The sequence below is a fragment of the Diceros bicornis genome, chromosome 9, assembly GCF_020826845.1.
Source record: "Diceros bicornis minor isolate mBicDic1 chromosome 9, mDicBic1.mat.cur, whole genome shotgun sequence".
Classification (NCBI taxonomy): Eukaryota; Metazoa; Chordata; class Mammalia; order Perissodactyla; family Rhinocerotidae; genus Diceros; species Diceros bicornis.
In genome coordinates this window covers 28,979,519-29,005,330 of record NC_080748.1, presented here as the reverse complement: position 1 = coordinate 29,005,330, position 25,812 = coordinate 28,979,519, and the positions used below count along the sequence as shown (strand labels likewise).

The window sequence follows — 25,812 nt, the reverse complement described above, 5'->3', positions numbered from 1 at the left end:
TGTTTTTCTTTCAGATAGACTTTCTGTTCTCAGATTTGCTGCACACAATAGCATCAAAGACTGGTTAGGCACATTCATTTTAATAAGTGCACAATGTAAATGAGTCTCAGGCTTTTCCTTTCAGTACTCCAGGATCAAAGAACAAACTTTTCAGTGTGGGAAAAACAGCAATCCAAAAGCGTGCCATTTCTTGTTTTGGTTTAAAAATTTATTTAAACTTTGGATTACACTTCATGAGAGATCCATGTGTTTGACTGTAACTTTTTTTGTCATAATATCTTTAATCATAATATCTTTAACCCTCATATATGTACTTATTTGTCTTTGAATACCCTTCTGGTCCCTACCACAACTCTTGGGAGGAATTTTTTACCTTTTTTTGAGAAGCAAGGGTCTGGCAATAAGTATTGAATTTGGAACTCTGTTCCTTATATTTTATTTCTTTATACTTAGCACTATCTGGATTTGTCTTATTCATATGTTTATGTGCCTGCCCCTCTGCCTCGTAAAGTCTAGGAAGACAAGACTTATTCATGTCTTGTCATGAATGTCTTCGTATCTTATTCATTGCTGTATCCTCAACACCTAGAAGGTGCTCAAACATATAAGGAAGGAAAGGAAAAGAAAGGACAGGGGAGGAGAAGGAAGGGGAGGGGAGATAGCTATGGGGGCAGTAGACCACATCGGGAACAGCAAATATTCTTTCTCTGACTCCAGATCAGCCTAGGAAGCTTATTCAACACAGCAGCCAGCACTCATCAATGGGAGATGACTCGTAATTGAAACCTATTCCGTATGATCTCTGATGCTAGTATTCCTTGATTCTATATATCAGAGGGAAGGTAGCTGAGACATTTAAAAGGGAGGTTTCAGCAAAAGATTTAGGGGATAGTATGCCTTATTTAAGGAAAGAATATAAGTACCCACTCTGTGTCAACAAAATTCCTTTAAATGGCTGTAAATTCATTTGCTACAAAGAAAATTATTTTCCCATACAAACATTATAATTAGGGAGACATATCATGACCAAAAATTTGGTCTCATAAAAATTGCTGAAAAAACTGTTAAAATGAAGATACAACAAAAATACTTGTTAATTGAAACATTGATTAACCAAGTTTAGTAAAATGGTCTTAAGTGTATTATATATATTGGTTATACGAGGGACCTTAATATGCAAATATATATACCAAATTAAATCTAAAATAAAAGCAAATATCTCACTAGGATAAACATTCATTAAACATGTAGTTAATAGAGTTTATATACGTTCTTGGGTAATGTTATGGGCTGAATTGTGTCTCCCTGCAATATTGTGATTTATAAGAAATATATATTTAGTCATTCAGATGACCAAAATATATTTCTCATATATATTTTGGTCCTTGTCCACAGCTCCTGGCTCACAGCTCCCAAAACCCTTGGAATCTCCTAATTTTGAGAGTGATAAAGGTGTTTTTTGATATGTTAATAAGGTGATTTTGGGGAAAGCACCTATGGATGGGGGCTGGTTGCCAATGGAGCCAACCATGTGATTAGAGGGTTGGAACTTTCAGTCCCATCCTCTGACCTCTGGGGAGGGGAGAGGGGTTGGAGGTTGAATCAGTCACCAATAACCAGTGATATAATCAATCCTGCCTATGTACTGAAGCCTCCCTGAAAACCCAAAAGGACGGGGTTTGGAGAGCTTCCGTACTGGTAAACAAGTGGAGATTTGGGGAGAGGGGCAAACCTGGAGAGGACATGGAAGCTCCACACACTTTTCTCATACCTTGCCCTATGCATCTCTTAACATCTGGATGTTCCTGAGTTGTATCTTTTTCTAATAAATCGGTAATCTAGTGAGTAAATGGGTTTCCTGAGTTCTGTGAGCCATTCTAGCAAATTAATTGAAACCATGGAGGGGGGCGTGGGAAGCTCTGATTTATAGCCAGTCAGTCAGAAGTACAGGTAACAACCTGGACTTGTGATGGACATCCTGAGTTGGAGGGGGTCATTGGAAACTCCAATCTGTAGCTGTTCAGTCAGAAGCACAGGTAACAGCCTGGTCTTGTGATTGGTGTCTGATGTGGAGGGCGGTCTTGTGGGACCAAGCCCTTCACCTGTGGAATCTGATTCTATCTCTGAGTGGATAGTGTCAGAATTGAGTTGAGTTCTTGGACACCCTGCTGGTATCTTGAGAACCACTTGTTGGGCGCAACTACCCTCCACATTTGAATTGGAACTTGTTTACCCCGTATGTTGAAACCCTAAACCCCCAGTACATCAGAGTGTGACTATATTTGGAGATAAGGCCTTTAAAGGGATGATTCAAGTTAAAATGAGGCCGTTAAGGTGAGCCCTAATCCAATCTACCTGGTGTCTTTACGAGAAGAGGAAATTTGGACACACAGAGACACACCAGGGCTGCAGGTGCAAAGAGAAAACGTCACGTGAGGACACAGGGAGAAGGCAAGCCAAGGAGAGAGACTTGCCAAACCTCCTGACACCTTGATCTTGGACATCTGGCCTCCAGAACTGTGTGAAAACAAACTTCTGTTGTTTGAGCCATGAGTCTATTACTTTGTTATGGCAGCCCTAGCAAGCTAAACTAACAAGTGGCCTAACTCTCACAGCTTAAAGAACTGTAATAGAATCAATAAACATTTGCTATCATAGGTTCCCACATACTCTTTCCATGCCTGCCATCTTTGAATTGGAGCTTTGGCAGCATCAAAGCCATCTTTAGTCCAAACGTTCCATTCCTTGGCATTTTAAAACAGGGTGTGAGGGGATACTTTAATGTTGAAAACAAAAGAATTTTTTTTTAACATTAAAATTTTCAAACATACCAGAAGTAGAAAATAGTACAATGAACTTCCATATACCTACACCTAGATTCAACAAGTGCCAAGATTTTGCCTTATTTGCTTCAGCTGCCTCATTTCTAGCCCCTTTCTTTTCCTTGGCTGTCTTATCTACTTTTTTTCTTCATTAGCCAGCCAATATTTTATTATATTGACTGTGTAATACACACTATAGAATGACTGTAATTTATGTATATCAGCATGCCATTAAGTTCACATTGAGTAATACAAAGGCAAAGAAATTGAACTGTGAGATACAATATTTATACTTCTAGAATTCCAAACTAGGATAGACATTTCGTGCCATGTATTATTCAAGATACCAATTTAAACATAATTTTGTTCCTGGGAAATTGCAAAAGTTGGAAGACAAATGTTTTTCTACAGGGATCATGTCTCATTTAAATAATCAAAAAGTTGGAAAAATTGAAGTCTCAGTTCACTGGAGGGATATAGATTACTAACAATTAAAAAATACAGCAGTATCTCAGGAAATACACATTTTTTTTTTTAACGTATATATGTGGAGCTTTTTGGTGTGTGTGTGATTAGCTGTGAGCTAACATCCGTTCCAATCCTCCTCTTTTTGCTGAGGAAGATTGGCCCTGAGCTAACATCTGTGCCCATCTTCCTCTACTTTATATGGGACGCCGCCACAGCATGGCCTGACAAGCGGTGCCTCGGTCTGCGCCCGGATCCAAACCCGCGAACCCCAGGCTGCCGAAGCAGAGCACGCAAACTTAACTGCTATGCCACTGGGCCAGCCGCTATATGTGGATTTTTAAAAAAGATAAATCTACACCAAAATGCTAACTGATATGATCTCTGGGTAGAATGCTAATAATTTTACTTTCTCCTTTGTGCTTTACTATATTTGCTAAATGTTCCACAGTGGATGTGGTATTACTTTTGCAATCAGAAAAAAAAAATGTAAAAGGTACAGCATTGTCTAATGTAGCTGTATAAGCATGTTATTTAAACACAGAGGTTAACCACCAGGAGTTAAAAGTGATTCCTTCTGGGAACTACAATAAGAGGGAAGGTGAAGGCAAGAGATGGTGTTTTCCATTCTAAAACCTTTCATACAATTTGCTATTCTTACGATCATACATTATTATGCTAAGTTTTTTCAATTAAAAAAACCTACTTCATTTGTGATTACTAGTCCAGATGTATGCATTACACCATGTTCATTCATACTCCAGAATTCTACTTAAGTACATGTAAAATGCAACTGGATTTACAGAAATAATTTCCTACCTACACTGAAGGTATATTTAAATTAAAAAAAAAAAAGGCATGGAGAGTACAAACAAAAGTGACTTTATTTACAAAAATTACAATAATTACAAATAGTACAAATTGAGACCATTTCTTCTGTTCCTATGACAGAAGCTAACAGCCTTCACTTTCAAATGAGGGTTTTTGTTATTTTGAGATATGACGTACATTCAGTGATCTGCTGCCTTTTTTTAATGCTTTTCTAAATAATTCCAGGAGGCCTATTAGTGATATGTACATGGGTCATTTCCCTCCAATCTTATTTCCAGAACTATGTACAAGTCCAATAGACCTGGAAAAGAACAGGGTAAGATGGCACTGAACTGAATAATCTTTTTTTTCCAACAGTAAATTTTGATTATTCTCTAAATATTCACCTAGTGGTCTAGAACTGAAACCATGATTTTTGGCTTTAAAAAGAAAAGTCCACTGTGATTTTTAATGGGCTGCACAATTCCACTATAGCCAATATTACCTGGCTATTTTCACAGGTTTGCTATTGTTTAAGAAACAGAATTCTACACTACTCAATTCTGTATGCTTTTTATCTTTCATGTTTTTTTAATCAGAGTCACTACTACTGCTCGAGGAGTCTGTTGACATAACCTCTACATCATCTTCATTTTCTTTATTATGCCCTGGAGGTTCCAACAAAAAGTCATTGCTGTGATTTGGTGGTAACATATTCATTGACATATCATTGGACTGCCAGGGATACTGTGGAGCAAGCACATCTGGAGAAAAGAAAGAAGCACATATAAGAACATTTCTACCAGTAATTAATTTACTTCTTAATTACTCTTCCCTTCATGCAAATAATCTGAAGTAAACATTGTTTTAAGGCTAGAAATCAAAATACACATCTGGCTAAATTAAAGAAGATCAAATTCATCAAGGAAAAGCATGATGTTTTAGTAACTAAAACCTGTGTTTTGTTTTTTAAAAAGCATACTTTCCTGTAAGTAACTATTCATATTAGTCAGTTGACATAATATTTTCTTTTGCAAGACATAGATAATTACAAATCAAATGTTTCCTCTCTCTATATTATATGCATATATTAGGTCATATATATTACTCTATGTATATTATAAATAGCTAATATATACTACACTAAGTATTACAAGTTTAAACTGCCTCTTAAGCTTCAAACCCACTCTTCTTCTCCCTGGACCCTAAAAACATTCTCTTTGTCGGCAGCCATACTGTTAAGCTTTGTCAGCAGAGGGCACTGGAAGGACTCTACAGGAGGAACACGCTTCTCTGCCTGGATCCAGTGTCTTCCTTGGTACTCCTGTGGCGTCTGGTTGGTGTTAGGATATCAAGCAGTGCTCACCCCCTAGCAAATTTCAAGGGCAGCCCAGAGGGTGGTTTCCCAGTAAGTTGCACCATTACCCCAAAGGTGGCCTCCCAGCAAATCTCCCTGGAACCCTAGTGGATAATTTCCTGCTTGCCAGCTCTGGCCTGTGACACCTCATCTAACTCTTCTGCCTGCCACCCAGTGGGCCACAGCTACGTCCTCTCCACCGAGGGCGGCATGATATGAACATGAGCCTTGGGAAAGGGGAGGGGAGGATCCCCGTCTCAGGCAGTCCCTTCCTTGGGTACTCCGCCTTGGTTACAGATGCAGTAGCTGCTCCGCATATCTGTTACTACTGTATTTTTAAAAAAATAGTTCTCTTTAGTAGTGTCTTGTTACTAGTCAATAATTCTTTAAATTTTCCTCATTCACATTGCTGGTGTGGTTTCTGCCTCCTGACTGGACCGTGAGTGGCATATGACAGGGCACAAGCACAATGAGAAAAATGAGGAGACATCCAGGGAAACCAACACACAGTGAGTTCCCAGTTTGTACTTTAGACAGTTACAAAAATGACACTTACAAAGCATTTTTAATAACACAGGGACATCCTTACAATAAATGTTAAGCAAAAAAAAGCATTCTCTAGAGCATGTTTTTAACAATGTAAAAAAATATAGCGAAAAAAATGAAATAAGTAAAATATTAAAAGAGATTGCTCAAAAAAGGGTAATGTTTTTCCTTTTTTATGCCTTTTTTACTTTTTAAATGTTCTACCAAATCAAAACAAGTCACCTACAAAAGATAAAAGATAGGGAACACAAAATAAATGTAAGAATAGCACAAACCTACATGTAAAACTTGAGGAAGGCTGAAGCTCAAAATAAACTGAGTTTCACAAAAAGGCTATTTTATTTAGTTATTAGAAAGTCCATAAAGAGCTTTGTTATCTATTTTGGTAACCTGGGGGTTTTCCAGGAGTGTGCACTTTGTATTTTTAAAAACTGAACATATGTATTTCTTATTGTTTATACAGTATGTTTCACAATTTTAAAAAATTTATGTTTGGAGCTTAATAATAAAAGAGAGGCCTAATGCCTGAAAGTGGCATGTTAACAAATGAGAAAGAGAAAAGTCCGTTTATTCTAATTTCATAACCTCCATCTAACAGTCTTTAAACTAGAGTAAGTAGAGAGCAGGATAAAGTGGCAGAGAACCTGGCTATTAAAATTAGTTGGGTCGGGACCCTCAAAATCGTTCAACAGCCAGATATTCCACCATCATGTCTGTGACACCTTGGTCTGTTGGAGAGGATTCTTCTGATGAACGTTACCTGGCAATCTCCCTGCTGCAAGAGCATCTCCTGGTAAATGACCGTTCACACCGTTAGTGGAAGGATTGTTCATTTGACCCAATAATCCACTTCTCATCTCTAAATCAGTTGGGTATGGTCTCCGTGGGTCCCCTGAAAAACAAAGACTGCTTTTAATTCAATCATATACAAAATAAACATTAATATCTTCTCTGAAGTATTGATTTTCCTTGGTTCACTCTGAAAAACTCAAGCTACATTTTCAATTTGAGAATATGAAGGTCATCTTATCAATTATTATTCAAAGCATAATAAATTTAAAAACACAGGCATTTTTATTTCTTCTCTGAATCTTCACAATAATATACTATTCTCTATATGAAAAAAAATGAGAGAAGTCTTGTCATTTTAGCAAACATTCCAAATGACAAATTAAGAAAATTCTAATGATCTTGATTCTTCTAACTTACCTACATTTTCTAGTAAGAAAATAACAATGATACATATTCTGAGGGAGAAGAGATCATGGCACACTTTTTTTAAAAGACAGAAAAGACTAGGGGCCAGCCCGGTGGCACAAGCGGTTAAGTGTGCGTGCTCCGCTGCGGCGGCCCCGGTTCGCCAGTTCGGATCCAGGGTGCGCACTTACGCACGGCTTGGCAGGCCATGCTGTGGTGGCGTCCCATACAAAGTGGAGGAAGATGGGTACGGATGTTCGCCCAGGGCCAGTCTTCCTCAGCATAAAAAGGAGGAGGATTGGCAGATGTTAGCACAGGGCTGATCTTCCTCACAGAAAAAAAAAGACAGAAAAGACTAGAATGCTTATTGGAAGGATTGTCTAAATTAAAACCTTTTTCTAAGCAACCTCTTTGATCTTGTCAGTTAAAGACTAATTCCTATAACTTTTCAGTAGAGTATTAGGAGCCAATAATGTTCATTTCCAATCATGAAAGCATACTATTTACTTTTGGGTTGATGAAAACTTGGCCAGATTTGAACCAACTTTTTGGTAACATTTCTTACCAACACCAGGTTACGTACTCCCAAAACTGTTACCCTGAGATAACTATCCCCCACTCCTCCCAAAAGACTGCTGCTTTACCTCAGGTCTGTCTTACAAATGTTTTATCCACTATCAATATATGTTGCAGCTTGTTACTCTCTTTGCTGTGTCTAACTACTCCAGTTCTTTCCAGCCTTGTGTGTTTGCTGTTGGGTGCTCAGTGCTTCATCACCTAACAGTTGGGACTGTCTGTTTCCCAGGCTGGAACCCTTGTGGCAATCCTAATGGTGCTAAAAGTTGGCTTCTGGCAGCTGGGTTTATAGGCATATAAATCTATAGCTTTAGAATCATCACATATTATCTTGTACTTTAAAAATTATGTATTATTTTTTAAAAAGGAAAGAAACACAGTCCTTAGTGGCAACAGCTTTGTAGAAAACCAAACTGATAAAACCCATGGCCTATATTATTAATCATAAGACATTAAAGATGTGAAATACATAGCCGATGTTTCTAAGGATAAATACATTCTATATTTTAATCTTTTTTCCTATTTTTGTATACAGTCACCTGAGAATTTTCAAAACCACATATATCTAGTACAAAGAGAAGTATTTTTACCTGGAACCCAGGTCAGTGGGGCACACACAGCATTACTCGCACTAATCCTGTGAGCATACTTAATTATTTCTTCAGAGGAGATAGCACCTGAGAGTCAAGAGGAGAGTGTAACATTTTAGTCTAGTAAACATTTAAGTTTATAAAGGCAGATATCATACTTAATTTTAAATTATAGGATAATTTATTGAATTAATTTCCTATAATTCCTATAGGAAAATAATCTGAGTTACCTGCCTTCCCTAATATACCCAATAATATGTATACTGTTAAACTTAAATCATATATATTTCCAAACTAAAGAACAAGACATTCAGAAAAATCAGCTTACATAATTAAAGCATCAAATCTGGGACACTAGCATGATAATGCTCAATAATCTCAATTATTAACTACCATTAAATACTCTTACTGAATGCAACAGTGAACACAAATAAAATAGAACAGTGTTTCTTCTCCCAGTGACATCCAAGCTACTGAATCAGAGGGGCAGTTCACACTATATCATTCAACCGTTCACTTAATGTGACCCTAAGGCTATGTGTAGCCCTAAGTAGAAAGAGGTCCACAATATACTCATTAGGTGAAAAAAAGTAAGCTGCTAAATAATATGTATAGCATGACCTGGTTTTTGTTTTAGAATATATATACATATACGTATTTGTATTGTTCTTGTTATATATGTATTACAGATCTAAAAAATGTCTGGAAGGACACCCAGCAAACAAACACTAACAGTAGTTATCTGAAACAGGAAAATAAGAGGAAAATTAGACAAGTCAGAGATGACTAAATGTAAACCGTATCTACAAATCATTAAAAGCAAGTAACCAAAGTTTCTGTTATAATTCTGAGTTTTAGTATGCAAACTAAAAGATCCAAAATGGAAGCCTTCTGAAGAGAGAAGCAGGACGGGACAAGAAGGCGTGCTGGGCTCCTGCACCACTAACGGTGCACACATCCCCAAGCCACGTCTAGTTCTGACTTCACGTCCTAGTCCCGCTCCAGCTGTCCCATGGACGTTCTCTTTCATTCTCTGTCCTATCTTTCAAGATCCAACTCAAATCCCACTGGCTTCCAGCCTATAATTCTCTTTCCTTCTCCCAACAATTTTATAAACTCACTGTCTTTATTGCACATTCCAGTACAGAGCCATAACTTGCCTATATCATTGCTTCTTATAACCTGCATAAGGATATGATACCTCCCTAACAATACCGAGCACAGTGCTAGAACACAGCAGACACTTCACAATGAAAATTTAATGGAACCTTTTCAACATCAGCAAACGCTTACCAACAATACTTGCATCATTTTCTTGAAACCAAAACTTGAATTTTTCAGAAAGTCATTCATTCAGTATTCCCACAGTACTAACCTTTTCTTGCTTTTTCTATTGATTTGAGCTTTTCTTTTGCTTGGTAAACAGCCGTTGCCTAATTTAAACAACATTAAAAAAAAGAAACATGGTTTATTCTTAACTATATCCAGCAGTTTTTGGCTTAATTCACAAAATCATTTATCCCACAGGAGCAATACGCAAAATTTGGAAAGCCCCACAATTTATCTGTAATGTTCTGAAACACCACTTGGGTATCATTTACATCAGTTATAGTTAATAAAAGAAAGAAATATTATATTCATGAATCAGTCTCCATTCACAAATTAGTTAGAAACAAAGTATAAACTGGATTGTTTACTAATACTTTTTCTTTATGTCTTCTATCATAAACATGCAGAAGAGATCCAGACCACAACACACCACCCCCAAAGCATCCTATTTTTGTATCTAGTTCAAAGATGAAATACGAAAAATCTTTTTCTAGTTTATAAGATACATTCTGGGATTGACAGTCTTATTCATTTACACATTACCATTACCTCCATGCTCAGCGACTGCTATAATGAGAACACCCTCCCCCCAACCCCCACAAAGGTACACTAAAGGGTAAAATGAAGTTAACCTAGTATACACATCCTAAACTATAACACAGTGGTTACCAGTATGGAGCCAGAGAGATCTAGGTTTAAATTCTGTCTATCTACTTTTTACCCTCCTTGGACAAGGTAGTCATTCATTTAAAATCTTTGCTTCCTCATCTGTAAAAGGGAATAATGGTACTGACCTCATATAATTGTTAAGAAGACTGAGATAATACACATAAAGTACAGAACACAGGGCCTGGTGCACAAGTGCTCAATAAATGTTAGTTGCTATTATCTAAATCATAAATTTCAGTCTTTTTATGGTCCTGTGTTCACCGTTTTTAACTCAATGATTACATTTTTGGAAATCTAATCTAAAGAACATAATCCAAAACGCAGAAGGAAAAACAGCTTTAGTGCAAGGATATTCATCAAATTATTTATAACAGAAAGTTGGAAAACTAAACAAAGATGATATAATTATATGAAAAATGCGTAAGGTTTAATAAATAGTAATAGAAAGTCAGTTAGTATCCTGCTAATTACAACAAAGTAAAAAACGAATACATCTAAGACTGAAAGGAAATACACCAAACTGTAAATAGTGACAATCTTTCAGCGGTGGGACTAAAGGCAATTTTTTCCTCTTCTTTCTACTTTTCTTTATTTTCCGAATATCTTTTGCTAAGCAAGTATTACTTTCCTGGTAGAAAACAGATTTTATTATAAATTTTTTAAAAAGTATTTACTTGGGGTCATTTCTTCAGTAGGAGTGGTTAATTTACCCTGAACCACTCAGGCTTCTAGTTATTGGAGCCCATTTGGACACATTTCTGAAGAGACTCATCAGGGATAAGGATGCCAGCAATGTCTGGTCCATATGACAATCAAACTCAGCTGTGTCTGCAATGCCACCATATAACAATTACACATTAGTTAGTATGTAGTGAAATAACTGGGCAAATAATAGCAAATAAATTGGCTCTTTGAAATAGCAGCCAAGAACAAGAAAGGAAAAACTAGAGTCCTTGACATATATTACAATCCCATCTAGTTTAGGGTGGAATGCTAAATAAATTAATGTAAATTTTAATCAGTTTATAAAACTGGTACATATCTGCACTGATTTAAAAAATATTTTTTAAATTGAAGTAAAGATTTAGACAATTAATAACTGAAAACATATCAGGACAGGATAAAAGTAAAACTTTCCATTTCTATTAATTCACCCCTGTGAAATCTTTAAATAATAAAAATATGGTTCAAAAGTAATGCAGACTATTTGAAAACTGTAAGTCACAAAGGGAATGACAATAGCCTTTCATTTAACCAAACTGACAAGTTGTCATTTTTAGACTTGGAAAGTCAAGTTTTCTGCCACTTCAAAATACAGACAGTCCCCAACTTACGATGGTTCGATTTAACGATTTTCTGACTTTATGATGGTGTGAAAGTGATATACATTCAGTAGAAACTGAATTTCGAATTTTGAATTTTCATCTTGCCCCAGGCTAACAATATGTGGTATGATACTCTTTCATGCTGCTGGGCAGTGGCAGTGAGCCACAGCTCCCAGCCAGTCCCGTGATCACAAGGATAAACAACTGATACACTTACAATCATTCTGTACCCATCCAACCATCCTGTTTTTTATTTTCAGTACAGTATTCAATAAATTACGTGACACATTCAACACTTTATTATAGAATAGGCTTTGTGTTGATGATTTTGCCCAACTGTAGGCTAATGTAGGTGTTCTGAGCACGTTTAAGGTAGGCTGGGCTAACTATGATGTTTGGTAGGTTAGGTGTATTAAATGCATTTTTGATTTACAATATTTTCAACTTATGATGGGTTTATCAGGATGTAACTCCATCGTTTTTTTTCTGACTTATGATGGGTTTATCGGGAGGTAACCTCATCGTAAGTGGAGGAAGACCTGTACTGATAATAGATTTAATTTTCAGAAATAGATTAAACAATATTCTTTTTACCTTAAGAACCAGCCTGTTAACTTACCAGTATTTGTTCTGCTTCCTTTAGCTGTTTTTGTAGTTGCTGAATATCGCTGTCTCTCTTCTCTACTTCTTTTTCTAAAACTTGCATTTCATGATGGATTTTTCCCTGATTAAGTGCCAATTTCATTAGTTCTTGAAATTCCCCATCTCTGTGAATTAACAGCTCCAGGACCTGTCAGATAATAGTTGATTAAAGCAGATAATAACAGCATACTGAAAAGCTACATTCCAATGAAACAAAGAATCCACATGTGAATTGGCTAAGCTATAAAATTTTAACACCTTTAAAGTATTATTTCTAATCACTGCTAAGAATAAAAATAGCCTACCTATGATTATTTTGAAAAACATATTAATATCAAGATTTTCTTCTTTTTCTAATTATATGCTATTCTTTCATAAAAAACAAAACAAGTCTTTCAGAACTAGCAATATGCCAAAATGAGCAGGATCATTCATTTCCCAGGGAAGATAAAATTTTCAAGTTTATCCCTAAAAATATAATGTAATAGAGGTTCCCCCAAAATTTGGTATTTGAGGTAATTTTAGTTGGCACCAAGAACTTAAAAAAACTTTTACAAAAAATCCAACTTAAAAATGAGCAGAGGAAATAAATAGACATTTTTCCAAAGATATATAAATGGTCAAAGCTACATGAAAAGATGCTCAACATCACTAGTCATCGGGGAAATGCAAATCAAAACCACAAGTGGATATCACCTCACACCTGTTAGAATGGCTATCATCAAAAAGACAGGAGATAACAGAGGCCAGCCTGGTGGCGTAGCAGTTAAGTTCGCGCACTTCGCTTCAGTAGCCTGGGGTTTGCGGGTTTGGATCCTGGGTGTAGACTTACGCACCACTTATCAAGCCATGCTCTGGCAGCGTCCCACATAAAGTAGAGGAAGATGGGCATGGATGTTAGCCCAGGGCCAGTCTTCCTCAGCAAAAAGAGGAGGATTGGCAGTGGATGTTAGATCAAGGCTAATCTTCCTCACACACACAAAATAAAAGACAAAGAGATAATGTTGGCGAGGATATGGAGAAAAAGGAACCCTGTGCATTGCTGTTGGGAATATACAGCGGTGCAACCACCTCTGGAAAACAATATGGAGGTTACTTAAGAAATTAAAAATAGAACTACCATATGATCCAGCAATTCCACTTCTCGGTATTTATCCGAAGGAAAGGAAACCACTATCTTGACAAAACATCTGCACCCCCATGTTCATTGCAGCATTATCTACAATACCCAAGACACGGAAGCAACCTAAGTGTCCATCGATAGATGAATAAAGAAAATATGTTTTACATATATATTATATATATGTACATATATATTATATATAAATATACATAAATATAATGGAATATTATTCAGTCATAAAAAAGAAGGAAATCTCGCCATTTGCAACAAGGTGGATGAACCCTGAGGGAATTATGCTAAGTGAAATAAGTCAGTCAGAGAAAGACAAATACCATATGATCTCACTTATATGTGAAATCTAAAAAAGCCAAACTCAGAAAAAGAGATCAGATGGGTGGTTGCCAGAGGCAGGGAGTGTGTGTGGGCGGGGGTAGAGTGGGGTGGGCGAAATGGATGAAAGTGGTCAAAAGGCACGAACTTCTATTTATAAGATAAATAAGTTCTGAGGATATAATGTACAGCATGGTAACTACAGTTAGCCATGCTGTATCGCATATTTGAAAGATGCTAAGAGAGTAAATCCTGGCAACTTGAAAAAAGTCCTTAAAAAATGTACACAGGAACTGAATAGACATTTTCCAAAGACACACAAATTGCCGAAAGGTACATGAAAAGGTGCCACACCCTTGCCGTTTTCTTAAAAGTTCTTTTTTTTTTTTTAAGAGTAAGTTGTTGTTGTTGTTTTTTTTTTTTGTGAGGGATATCAGCCCTGAGCTAACATCCGTGCTAATCCTCCTCTTTTTGCTGAGGCAGACCGGCTCTGAGCTAACATCTATTGCCAATCCTCCTCCTTTTTTTTTTTTTCCCCCAAAGCCCCAGTAGATAGTTATATGTCATAGTTGCACAGCCTTCTAGTTACTGTATGTGGGACGTAGCCTCAGCATGGCCGGAGAAGCGGTGCGTCGGTGCGCGCCCAGGATCCGAACCCCGGGCCGCCAGTAGCGGAGCACATGCACTTAAACCGCTAAACCACCAGGCCGGCCCTTAAAAGTTCTTATCACAAGAAGAAAAAAAAATATTTGTAACTATGTGAGCTGATGGATGTTAACTAAACTCATTGTGGTAATCATTTCACAATATATACATATATCAAATCATTATGTTGCACATCTTAAACTACTACAATGTTATATGTCAATTATATCTCAATTAAACCAGGAAAAAAAAAAAACAAACAACACCCAAAGCACTAAATAGGATGCAAAGACATTTTACTATAACAAAATGCACAATTTTTTTTAAAAGCCACAAAATTGTATATAACCAACTATGATAGCAAATAAATGAATAAAACTATAATGTAAGGAAACTTGACAAAATACAATTATAGTAAATGCTTCATTATGCCTGTCTCAGAATTGAACTGATCTAAGAAATACTATCTTTTATGATAAATATTTATACAATGCTTAAAAAAACCTTTTACACATTTGTGCTAATATGTTTTAGAAAAAATATAACTCACATTAAACCTGTGATTTCATGCATAGTATTGCTTTAGGATGAAGATGGTTTAAAAAAGAGCAATCTCAAAAAATAGTAAATAAATACGTGGTATGCAGATGTGGCAAAAACTATGAAGGTTAAAAAGCATAAAATAGAAAGTCTGGGTTCAAATCTATAGTCCTTCATTTACTAGGGATATAATAACAGCACCTTATCACATAAGGCTGTTGTGAGGGTTTATGATATGATGCATGTTAGGTACACACAGGAAGAGCTCAACAAAGGCTAGCTATCGTCCCCATCCCACGCAGAATTAGGATGTAATCTTACCTAAATACCCTAACTATACTGTGCTAAGTAGGGAATAATACTTCAGAAAGAAAATGGTGTCAAAATTCAAATCAATTTTAAAACTATTAATAAAAATTGGTTCACAAGTAAAAAGCATAGACATGCCTCTTCTTGATATGAAGTTCCTCTTTTTTACAGGACTTCTCCTGATTTAATAGACAAAAGACTGAGCTGCATCCTCTGTCCATGAACTAAGAGTATTTATTTTAAATAATAGAAAGCTTTTTCTATAAAAGTGTATTCTATTTAATGGACCTATAATTCCCATTCTTCTCAAGTCACAGGAGGAGAAAGCTACTTTTCCATTTCTATAAAAGCTATATTTAAAAAGTTATTAGCCAAAGTGCATAGTACATGTTAGTTCCATGACAACTTTCAAGAAGTTTACACAGTTTGACCTATTTTGTATAGGACCAGAGAGTACTAGAGATTCTTTTCAGATTTTATTGTTGAGTGAAGTCTCGGTTCCAGGCCCACCCACCCAGTAACCTTTAGCTCCCTTATGCACCCTGGAGCCCAATCTCACAAGAGGTTACACTGAAGACCATAACGGTCCTTTCTAACTCTCAAGTTCTACGTATATGAAAATATGAATATTCGAATAAAATGGTGGCTAGAAAATTTTCAAATGGGCACATCCCACGAATATTTAACAGTTTCAATGAAAACTATACAGAAATTCACACAAAGTACAAGGTTTAATTCTGTAGTGGGGTGGTGACGATGATAACTAGCCTTTATAGGGCTCTTCCTGTGTGTACTTAACATGCGTTACCATAAATCCTCACAACAACCTGGTGTGATAAGATACTGTTATTTTTAAGGACAGAATTGCTAGTCCTTAGAAAGTATAAGAAAGGTTAGTGCTGATTATACAGGTCTTAGTTATGACCTACTGAATAACCTGTGTGCCTGGCTCACAGCAAGCGTTTAATAAGTGCCTAGGAAATAATGTCAAAACTTGCATTTCACTTTTTGTAATAAATTCCTATTTAATCTCACAGCTATTTATTAATAAAATATCTGAGATTGGGATTCTTCTATTAACACATTTCTCTGTAGGCTCTCTTTCTCTAAAAAAAAATAAATAAACAAAAACAACCCTAATATCCCTAAAATTAGCAACCTGATTTTCAACTTGTAGCCTTATCTGATTCCCTCTCTCCTCCTGAGGGGATTAATCCCTGAAGAAAACAAGTTCCCTGTCACTTCTCTATTGAGAGTCCATCAAATTTCTCTGCCCTCAAAACACATCATTAGCTAAAACTTAGCTAATGATGGGGCAGAGGTAGGGAAAAGAGGTCTATTAAGACTGTCTCCTCTTCTGTCTCACATCTTTAAAAAGGTTCATCCTTCCCATCTGTTTGCTCTTTAAAAAAATTTTTTTAATTGTGGTAAAAAAAAAACATAAAATTTACTCTCTCAACCTCTTTAAAAAATTTTCAGAAAATAAAAATCTGTTCCCTGTAGAAAAATTAAAAAGCACAGAAAGGTATAAAGAAAATAAAAACAACTTGTAAACTCAAACCCACAAAACAACCTCTATTAAAGTTGTATGCCCTTTTATTTCCACTCATTTTTAAGCTGCATTAGGGGAACCAAGCCTACAGTAAAGGGCTGGTTTATGACAGCATTAACTTTTTTGATTCCAAATATTGTTCTAATCTCCATTTAACAAGGCTCCAATTCAAAAGATAAAAATTAATAAATGTGTAACTAGAACTATAAGAGAAAATAATAAAATACTGCTAAAATAAAAATATTGTATTGTTATCTTATGTAAATGATGCAAAGAAAATATCAATTTAAAAGTTGCAATTAATAATTTAATAGGATCCGATCTTCCTGTTCTTACACAAAGTAAATATATATAGAAAAACTGCAGAGATGATGCGGGCTTTTTGTTTTTAATTCAGAAAGAAATCAGTTACCTGGTTTTCCTCTCCAGCCTGTAACAACTTTTGGTTTCTTGAAATTGCCAGCATTTCTATAAGTTCCCTAAAGAAGAAAAACAAAAAATAAAAAACTTTGCAAAGCAAATACAATTGGGGCTTTCTTAACTGACCTCTACCTGACTGGCTGGCTAGATTCAGGGCACCTACAGCACACTGAGGACTCACAGCACCCGCCCCACAGCCCACTATGACCGTGGACTTCAGCTCTCACCAGCTGCACTGCACTCTCTCCAAGCCTCAGCTGTGCTTGTTACCAGACCCATTTATGCAAGTTTACAATTTTACAATTATAGAAATTAATATCTTTACATAAATACCAATAAAATATGATTGTGCATAGAAAGAGTTGTCTCTATGAAACCAAGCTGAATGCTTGGAAAGACTCAATAGAGGTTTGCAAAGGGCACTGAAAAAAAACCAAGGGAAAGTCATAAAAACTCAGCAAGAGTCTGCCCTCACTGCTTGATGAGCGTCTAAGTTCTCATTTCACTTTAAAGAAACCAAATTGTAGATAATGCATTATGGGTAGTTTATGCAAGAAAAACTCCTACGTTTGGGGTCTGCAGGCCAAATAAAGCACATTTGTGGTTTCTGTAAATAAGGTTTTCTTGGAAAACAGCCTCATCCCTTCATTTACATACTGCCTACAGCTGCTTTCCCACCACACTGGCAGAGCTGAGTAGCTGCAGCAGAGAACTCAGGGCCTGCAAAAACTAAAAATATTTACCATCTGGCCCTTTACGGAAAAGGGTTCCTGACCCCCATCTTATATGAAAAGATTAGTGAAAATATAAGTTTATATGTCTTAAAGTAAAATAAAACAATTAAGGAATGGATGAATCATTTTTTAAGGATTTTCTACTTTAATTGAATTTTTAAATTAACCAAACAGGTATCAGCTAAGAGGGATTCTTACACATAAAATTCTTTCTTTCTAGAATGGTCATTTACTAGATATGCCAACTTTCCTATATGAAAATTGGTATAAATATCAGGAAAAAATGTATATCAGGTAATAGATATATATTAGTTTCAAACTTGTTGATAGATGAGACTTTTCAGAAATTATGCAGGAGGGGTCAGCTTCACAATTAGCTCCCTGATACTACTAGTCAGCCCCAGTGTTTGTACCTTCTCACTGGCTGCCAGGCTATTTTTACCTTCATTTTTCCACCTTCCTTCCTGCTAGCTTCATAGTATTTTTCTGGATGGTGCCAAATGGACCCAACCTTCCTCACTACTACTTCCCCACACCATTATGTATGAATTAATTAGCTAATTAATGAAAAAAGTGGATATGGGAATGGAAAGTCTTCATTCACTCATTCATCAAATATTTCTTGAGTGCCTATTATGTGCCAGGCACTTTCTAGATGCTTGGGCTATAAAAGTGAACAATGGCACTTAAATTCTAATATGGGAGACAAGAATAATGAAGAAAATACATAAATAAAACCAGAGTGATAAGGGATAAAAAGAAAATAAAGCAGAGTGTTTTTTTTAATTTTTTGTTTATTGCAGTAACATTGGTTTATAACATTGTCTAAATTTCAGGTGTACATCATTATACTTCTATTTCTGCATAGATTACATCATGTTCACCACCCAAATACTAATTACAACCCATCACCACACACATGTGCCGAATTATCCCTTTCACACTCCTCCCTCCCCCCTTCCCCTCTGGTAACCACCAATCCAATCTCTGTCTCTATGTGTTTGTTTATTGTTGTTATTATCTACTACTTAATGAAGGAAATCATACGGTATTTGACCTTCTCCATCTGACTTATTTCACTTTGCATAATACTCTCAATGTCCATCCATGTTGTCACAAATGCCTGGATTTCATCGTTTCTTATGGCTGAGTAGTATTCCATTGTGTATATATACCACAGCTTCTTTATCCATTCGTCCCTTGATGGGCACTTAGGTTGCTTCCAAGTCTTGGCTATTGTGAATAACGCTGCAATGAACACAGGGGTGCATGTATCTTTATGCATTGGTGTTTTCAAGTTCTTTGGATAAATACCCAACAGTGGAATAGCTGGATCATATGGTAGTTCTATCCTTGATTTTTTGAGGAATCTCCATACCGTTTTCCATAGTGGCTGCACCAGTTTGCACTCCCACCAGCAGTGTATGAGAGTTCCCTTCTCTCCACATCCTCTCCAACACATGTTGTTTCCTGTCTTGTTAATTATAGCCATTCTGACGGGCGTGAGGTGATACCTCATTGTAGTTTTGATTTGCATTTCCCTGATAGTTAATGATTTTGAACATCTTTTCATGTGCCTGTTGGCCATCTGTATATCTTCTTTGGAGAAATGTCTGTTCAGGTCTTTTGCCCATTTTTTGATTGGGTTGTTAGTTTTTTTGTTGTTGAGATGCATCAGTTCTTTGTATATTTTGGAGATTAAGCCCTTATCAGATGTATGGTTTGCAAATATCTTCTCCCAATTGTTAGGTTGTCTTTTCGTTTTGTTGATGGTTTCCTTTGCTGCGCAGAAGCTTCTTAGTTTGATGTAGTCCCATTTGTTTATTTTTTCTATTGTTTCTCTTGCCCGGTCAGACAAGGTGCTTGAAAATATGTTGCTAAGACCGATGTCGAAGAGCATACTGCCTATGTTTTCTTCTAGAAGTTTCACAGTTTCAGGTCTTACATTCAAGTCTTTAATCCATTTGGAATTAATTTTTGTGTATGGTGTAAGGTAAGGGTCTACTTTCATTTTTTTGCATGTGGCTGTCCAGTTTTCCCAACACCATTTGTTGAAGAGACTTTCTTTTCTCCATTGTATGTTCTTGGCTCCTTTGTCAAAGATTAGCTGTCCATAGATGTGTGGGTTTATTTCTGGGCTTTCGATTCTATTCCATTGATCTGTGTGTCTGTTTTTGTGCCAGTACCATGCTGTTTTGGTTACTATAGCTTTGTAGTATATTTTGAAATCAGGGAGTGTGATACCTCCAGCTTTGTTCTTTTTTCTCAGGATTCCTTTACTTATTTGGGGTCTTTTGTTGTTCCAAATAAATAAAGCAGAGTGTTATATTAGAGAGTGTCAGTGCGGTGGTCTGGCTACTCACACTGGGTGGTCAGGGAAGGCTTCTCTAAGGGAATATCTTTGAGGTAAGACATGAATTAAACGAGAGAAGCCAGTCATGGGATCTGGGAGGGAGGAACACTCAGTAAAAGACACAGCTAGTTCAGGGGCCCAAAGATGGGTGTGAGTAAGTGTGACCAGAGAGCAGCAGGGACTGGGGAGCCAGACACAAAGTGAGGACAAGGGGAGGGAGGAAGGGGGCGGGGTGGGGGGCAGATGGTGGCGTAGGGCCTTGTAGGTCATGACAAAAGATCACTGTTTCATTCTGAGTGCAATGACAAGCCACTGGATCATTTTAAGCAGGGAAATGACATGACCTGGTTTATGTTCTTAAATAACTGCTGAGTGATCTGGAGAGCAGATTGTGAGGGCTAAAATGAGAATCAAGTTAGGTGATTTCTGTAGTGTTCCAGGCAAAAGATGACGCTGGCTTTGACTAGCTCCTAGCCACTAGGATTTAGTAACGGAAATGGGAGAAACATGGACAGATTTAGGATGTATTTTGGAGGTAGAGCTGACACAACTTGCTGATGGATTGGACATTTTCTGAAAACAGCATGTTACATTAACCTCTTTCTGTACCCACAGATGAGATATAGACAGTTGAGAACCTCTGGTGTAAATAAAAGCTGGTTTCTGGGGGGAAGGGATGGTAGCAAGGGGTTTGGGGCTATGGCAGGAGATGTGGAATGAGACTTTTTCTGCCTTTCTTGAAAATCTGGCACAGGATTTCCTGGCCTAAAGGCACAGGAAACCTTACAAGGGCTTGCCTTAGGCACTGGAGTACGGGGAGGGAGAAGGCTGTAAGACTCAGTGCTGTCCTGTAACAGTCTAGGACAAAGTGAAAACTCTGAGAGAACCCCTGTGCCCACTCTCTGGTTACAGGTGTGGGAGATAGAGCTCTGTCACACTACAGAGGAAGAAGCTGTATTCCTGGCATACCAAATTAGAATCCATCCACATTTCCCCATAGAAATACAATTTACATAGGGGTTAATCCTATATTATTAGTGGCACTACACTTCAGGTAAATTATAGGTAAACAGAATTAATAGGCTGGCGTGGAAACCTCCAGACTCCTATCAACATGGTTTCTGTAGGACAATGAGTTCTGAGTTACCAACAGGTTAAGAAAAACTTTTAGACTACAATCTATCTATATGTTTCTATTTTTAAAATTTCTCCAAAGACTACCTCATTCTATCACACTTTACAAAGTAATAAATATACTGAAAGGCTATATAATCAGGTAACAGTAAAAAAATATATCCCAAATTTCAAACCCACTATTTTCTAAAGTCAAGAGGTTACACGAGTGAGGAGTTTTTCTTTTCATTTTTCATACAAAATGCAAACAAGAGAAAAATTTCATTCACAGGATAGGGACAAACTTCACAGATCATGGAATCAGTACATGCAGCTATGTCTGAGCACATAATGGGACTTTTCTGAAAGCCTATCACTGGAGCAGCCTCATTTTGTGACGTTTCAGTGAGTCTTAAGTGACAAACCAGAAAGTGACATCTCTTCCACTATCACCACCAACGACCTCCAGGATGGTAAAACAGATAAATTTTCACTTTCCAACTGTCACCCAGTCTTTCTTCAGAGATGAACAATTAAAATGACGTGGCAGATAAGTCATGAGAAAACCAGAGAAAAGAAAAACGAACTTCTAAGACCATGGTTGTTACCGCAGGCTGCAGAGTGCCTCAAGAAGGACGCATATAGGAAGGAAGGAATCAATAGATTTAGTGAGGAGGACTACAAATAATGAGAGATCAAAGTCATTTTGGCATTCTTGGAGAAAGGGTAACAGAAGAACTACAGTTTCTTTCAAAGGAAGCAAAAGAGAACTCAGCACCTCAACTGATCGTGTACAGCTGGAAAGCTGAAGCAGTTTCAGAAATCTTGAGGCTCTTGAGGAAAATTTAAATGATTCACCATTACTTTATGGGTAAATACATTTCATCAAACAGAAAATGCTATACTCGGTAATCAAGGAAAGAATCAAATATGGAGAAGGATAAACAGGGTCAATCTAGGTACAAGAGAATTTCAATTTAGTTTCAAATTTAACGTAACTCATAGATTACTTAATTATGCTATCTCAAGTGAAGAGTACATCAACAGCAAGTATATGGACTCCTACAGGTACCAACAGCATCAGGAAAACACACCTCAGACACAACCAGTAGCCAAACGATCCAGCGGCAAGATCTCAAGATGGACCACTGGGTTGTCCAATGTCAGAAGAAATTCTCCAAGACTGTTACCCTGGATGGGTAGACTCAGAAAAACAATTCCTGAACTTGAATATGAAATATATACAAGGGTTACTCAGCAAAACAGACAAACAAATCATGTTACAGCAAGTAGACCTCAGAAAAGAATAGAATTTACTGGGCTCCAGAGTAGACAAGTGAGAAATAATAATTCATTGAATATACTAAGGCAAAGATTTGGAATTTTAAGACTAAGACCTACTTAGAACAAAAGGCAGCACACACTACTTCCCAAAGGAGGTGTCACTTCTTCACAAAGTCCACATATTTACAGAAAAATTAATCACCAGCATCCACACCATATGGTTGGTCCAAATGAACAAATAATAAGGAACATTTTACTGGTTAGGTTGAATGCACTGAGTTTTTCAAATGAAAGTTGGTCCTATTTAGAATAGCAGTGAACTATTTACAAGAGGTTAATTTGGTGTTTAATAGCTAACAAAGAATAACAACTCAACCTGAACTAAACAAAGCTTCAATTAGCTGTCCCGAAGACAGTCGTGTCAACAGAGCAGAGATGTGAATAATTTAACTGCAAAATTCATACCACGAAAACTCTTGTCTTGCTAGCGTCTTTTTACTAAGAAATCATGCTGGTATTCACTAGATAGGATTAACTAAAGAGGATACTGACAAGTTGTCCACCACAAACTACAAAGCCAACAAAGACAAAGAAGGAAATGAAATAGCACCTGCATTAATCTGCGTAAACATTTACACAGCGGCAACACATTAAGACAGCTTGCCTGTGAGTTTCTTGTTCACTGTACTGCCTGCTGGCTGGCTGAAAATTCCACGTGCCCTATTTGTCGTCAGGCAGTATTTGAGTCTAATACTATCCAAACAGTGGATTAAACACATAAACTATTTAAGTTCTGGTGTCTGTGTGTTTTTAGGATTTAATTATGTCATTGAATATTGTGCTAACCTAGTAATCTGGTTAAGCAATGCTTGCTATAGCAAGGACTAAATTCACAGCCAAGATAAAATTTATCAGAAGGTCAGGTAATACCATATATAAGATTTATTCTAAAGCTGTCAAAGAATGTGGTACAGAATAGGTGACATTTGAGCCGGATACTGAAGGATGAATGATTCATCAAGTTGGAGGTGGAGTGAAATGGCATTGAAGACGAGGAAATATGGCTAGCTCTAGAATGGGGAGCATTCACCCAGGCTGGAGTGAAGGGTACAGGAGGCTGGAGGGGTGTGGCAGCAAATGAGGATAATAGGATGGATTAAGACAAGAGGGAGAATGGCCTCATTGTACACTAAGCTAAAGTTTGGACTTCATTTCATTGAGTAATGAGAATCTACCAAATATTTTAAAGCAGAAAAGTGACAAGAGATGCCTAGCTCTGCCCTTGGCAATATAGAAGGATAAAGTGCAGAAGGATTAAGGCAAGTAAAACTGTTGAGAGGCTGCATTAAGAAGTAGTCATGACCATGCAGATGGGAACGGGAGGCCAAATCTGAGCAACATTTTAGGAGAAAGAACCAAAACAATTTTAACATCCAACTGAAGGTGAGGGAGTTAAGGAAAGGCTGCAACTCCACAGACTACCATGAAAGATGACAGAATAAGGAGAATGACATCCAACTTCATCTCCTACCTCTATCACACACGCTGCACTCCAGCCATCCCAAAATTGCAATTCCACCACCAAGTCGTGCGTGCTCATGTTTCCAGGCCTTTGCCCATGCTGTTCCAGCCACCTGCAGCCTAGTGAGTCTGGTGAACTCGTTCTTTCCATATGGTCCTTCCTCCAGGAAGCCTGCCCTGACTACAACCGGGACAGGCGCCTAGTCCCGGGGCTCCAGGAGCCCGCAGTGCACGTCTTGATAAAAACAGTCTCCGCGCCACAGTCACTGTTTACACGTCAGTCTCTTCCCCTGACACTGGCTCCTCCACGTCGCCATCTACCCCTCACTACCGTCTCCCAGCGCTCGGAAGCCGGGGGTGTTCCTTAAATGTTTGCTGAGTGTCGTGGACGAAAAGACTCACACGGGGCTCTCCCTCTAAGGTCCGCTGCGGTTCTGACAGTCTTGGGGTTCCAGAGTCACTGTCATTATTAAAATGTCCTCTAAGGGGAACATGCCATCTCGGAGTCCCAGAGGGTTGCAGACACTCGTGCCCCGTCTTTGGAGTGAGCGCCACAGTCCCCCGAGCGCGGCCGTCCCCGCCGAGCCCCGGCAACCAGAGGCAACGCAGGGCCGGCGGTCCGGAGTCAGTCCGCCCGGCCCAGCCCCAGCCAGGCCCTCAGGCCGACGGCATTACCTCGACAAGACCTCCAGATCCTCCAGCGCAGACAGCAGCCGCTCTCGCGTGCTGTTACCGCCCGCCGCTCCCGAGCCGCCTGCCGGCCGCTCCTTCTCCTTCTCGCCGCTCGAAGACGCCGCCATTCTTCGCTCGGACCAGCAGCCGGCGCCTGCGCAGCTGCGCGCTGGCGACGACAGGCGGGCTGGGGAGGCGGAAGGAAGGGCCGCCGAGGCGGGGGAAGAGAGGCCCGGCCGGAGCGCCCCCTGCGCGCCCAGAGGTGCATTGCGCGCGCGGGCGCCATCTGCTGGGCCAGCGAGGGCTTTCTCGGGTCCCACCCTGGAGCGAGAGCCAAGCCCACAACGTGGAGACGCACCTGCGGTCAGGTTTTCCAGCGACTTCGCGTCTTCAAGCAGGTATGGGAGGCTTCTGCTCGACGGATTTTAAACATTCGAGGGAATTACATAATGGCCCACCTCTTGTGTCAGTTCTTCGTGAAATGGGCCGGGGTCTTCTCAGTATTAACCTCTCTTTAGTCTGCATTCCCGTTAACGCTATTCCCACCCTCCTGTTTGGCATCTCTTGAACGCAGTAAGCACCTTAGGACCAGAACCATGATCCAAATTTTTTTTTTTTTTTTGGGAGGAAGATCAGCCCTGAGCTAACATCCATGCTAATCCTCCTCTTTTTGCTGAGGAAGACCGGCTCTGAGCTAACATCTATTGCCAATCCTCCTCCTTTTTTTTTTCCCCCAAAGCCCCAGTAGATAGTTGTACGTCATAGTTGCACATCCTTCTAGTTGCTGCATGTGGGATGCGGCCTCAGTATGGCCGGAGAAGAGGTGCGTCAGTGCGCGCCCGGGATCTGAACCCCGGGCCGCCAGTAGTGGAGCGCGTGCGCTTAACC

The 25,812-nt window shown here is 38.4% G+C and overlaps 1 protein-coding gene across 1 annotated transcript; it reads right to left on the bottom strand.

Moving 5' to 3' along the window:
- Nucleotides 1-4,148: 4,148 nt before the first annotated feature.
- On the bottom strand, nucleotides 4,149-25,072 carry MED4 (mediator complex subunit 4). Its single transcript, XM_058548171.1, has 7 exons — nucleotides 24,928-25,072; nucleotides 17,240-17,306; nucleotides 12,306-12,476; nucleotides 9,739-9,796; nucleotides 8,364-8,450; nucleotides 6,761-6,892; nucleotides 4,149-4,861 (listed from the first exon to the last, which is right to left on the bottom strand). Exons 1-7 carry the CDS (start codon nucleotides 25,050-25,052, stop codon nucleotides 4,689-4,691), a joined length of 813 nt encoding a protein of 270 aa, XP_058404154.1. The 5' UTR covers nucleotides 25,053-25,072; the 3' UTR covers nucleotides 4,149-4,688.
- Nucleotides 25,073-25,812: the final 740 nt, after the last annotated feature.

Bases quoted from the DNA above. Each gene is read 5' to 3' on its own strand.
- MED4 (XM_058548171.1), bottom strand. From the start codon at position 25,052: ATGGCGGCGTCTTCGAGCGGCGAGAAGGAGAAGGAGCGGCCGGCAGGC. The intron at 9,797-12,305 runs GTAAGTTAACAG...TGTTTAAATTAG, and splicing joins AGGAAGCAGAACAAATACTG to GCAACGGCTGTTTACCAAGC. The intron at 4,862-6,760 runs GTAACGTTCATC...TCTTTTCTCCAG, and splicing joins TGCAGCAGGGAGATTGCCAG to ATGTGCTTGCTCCACAGTAT.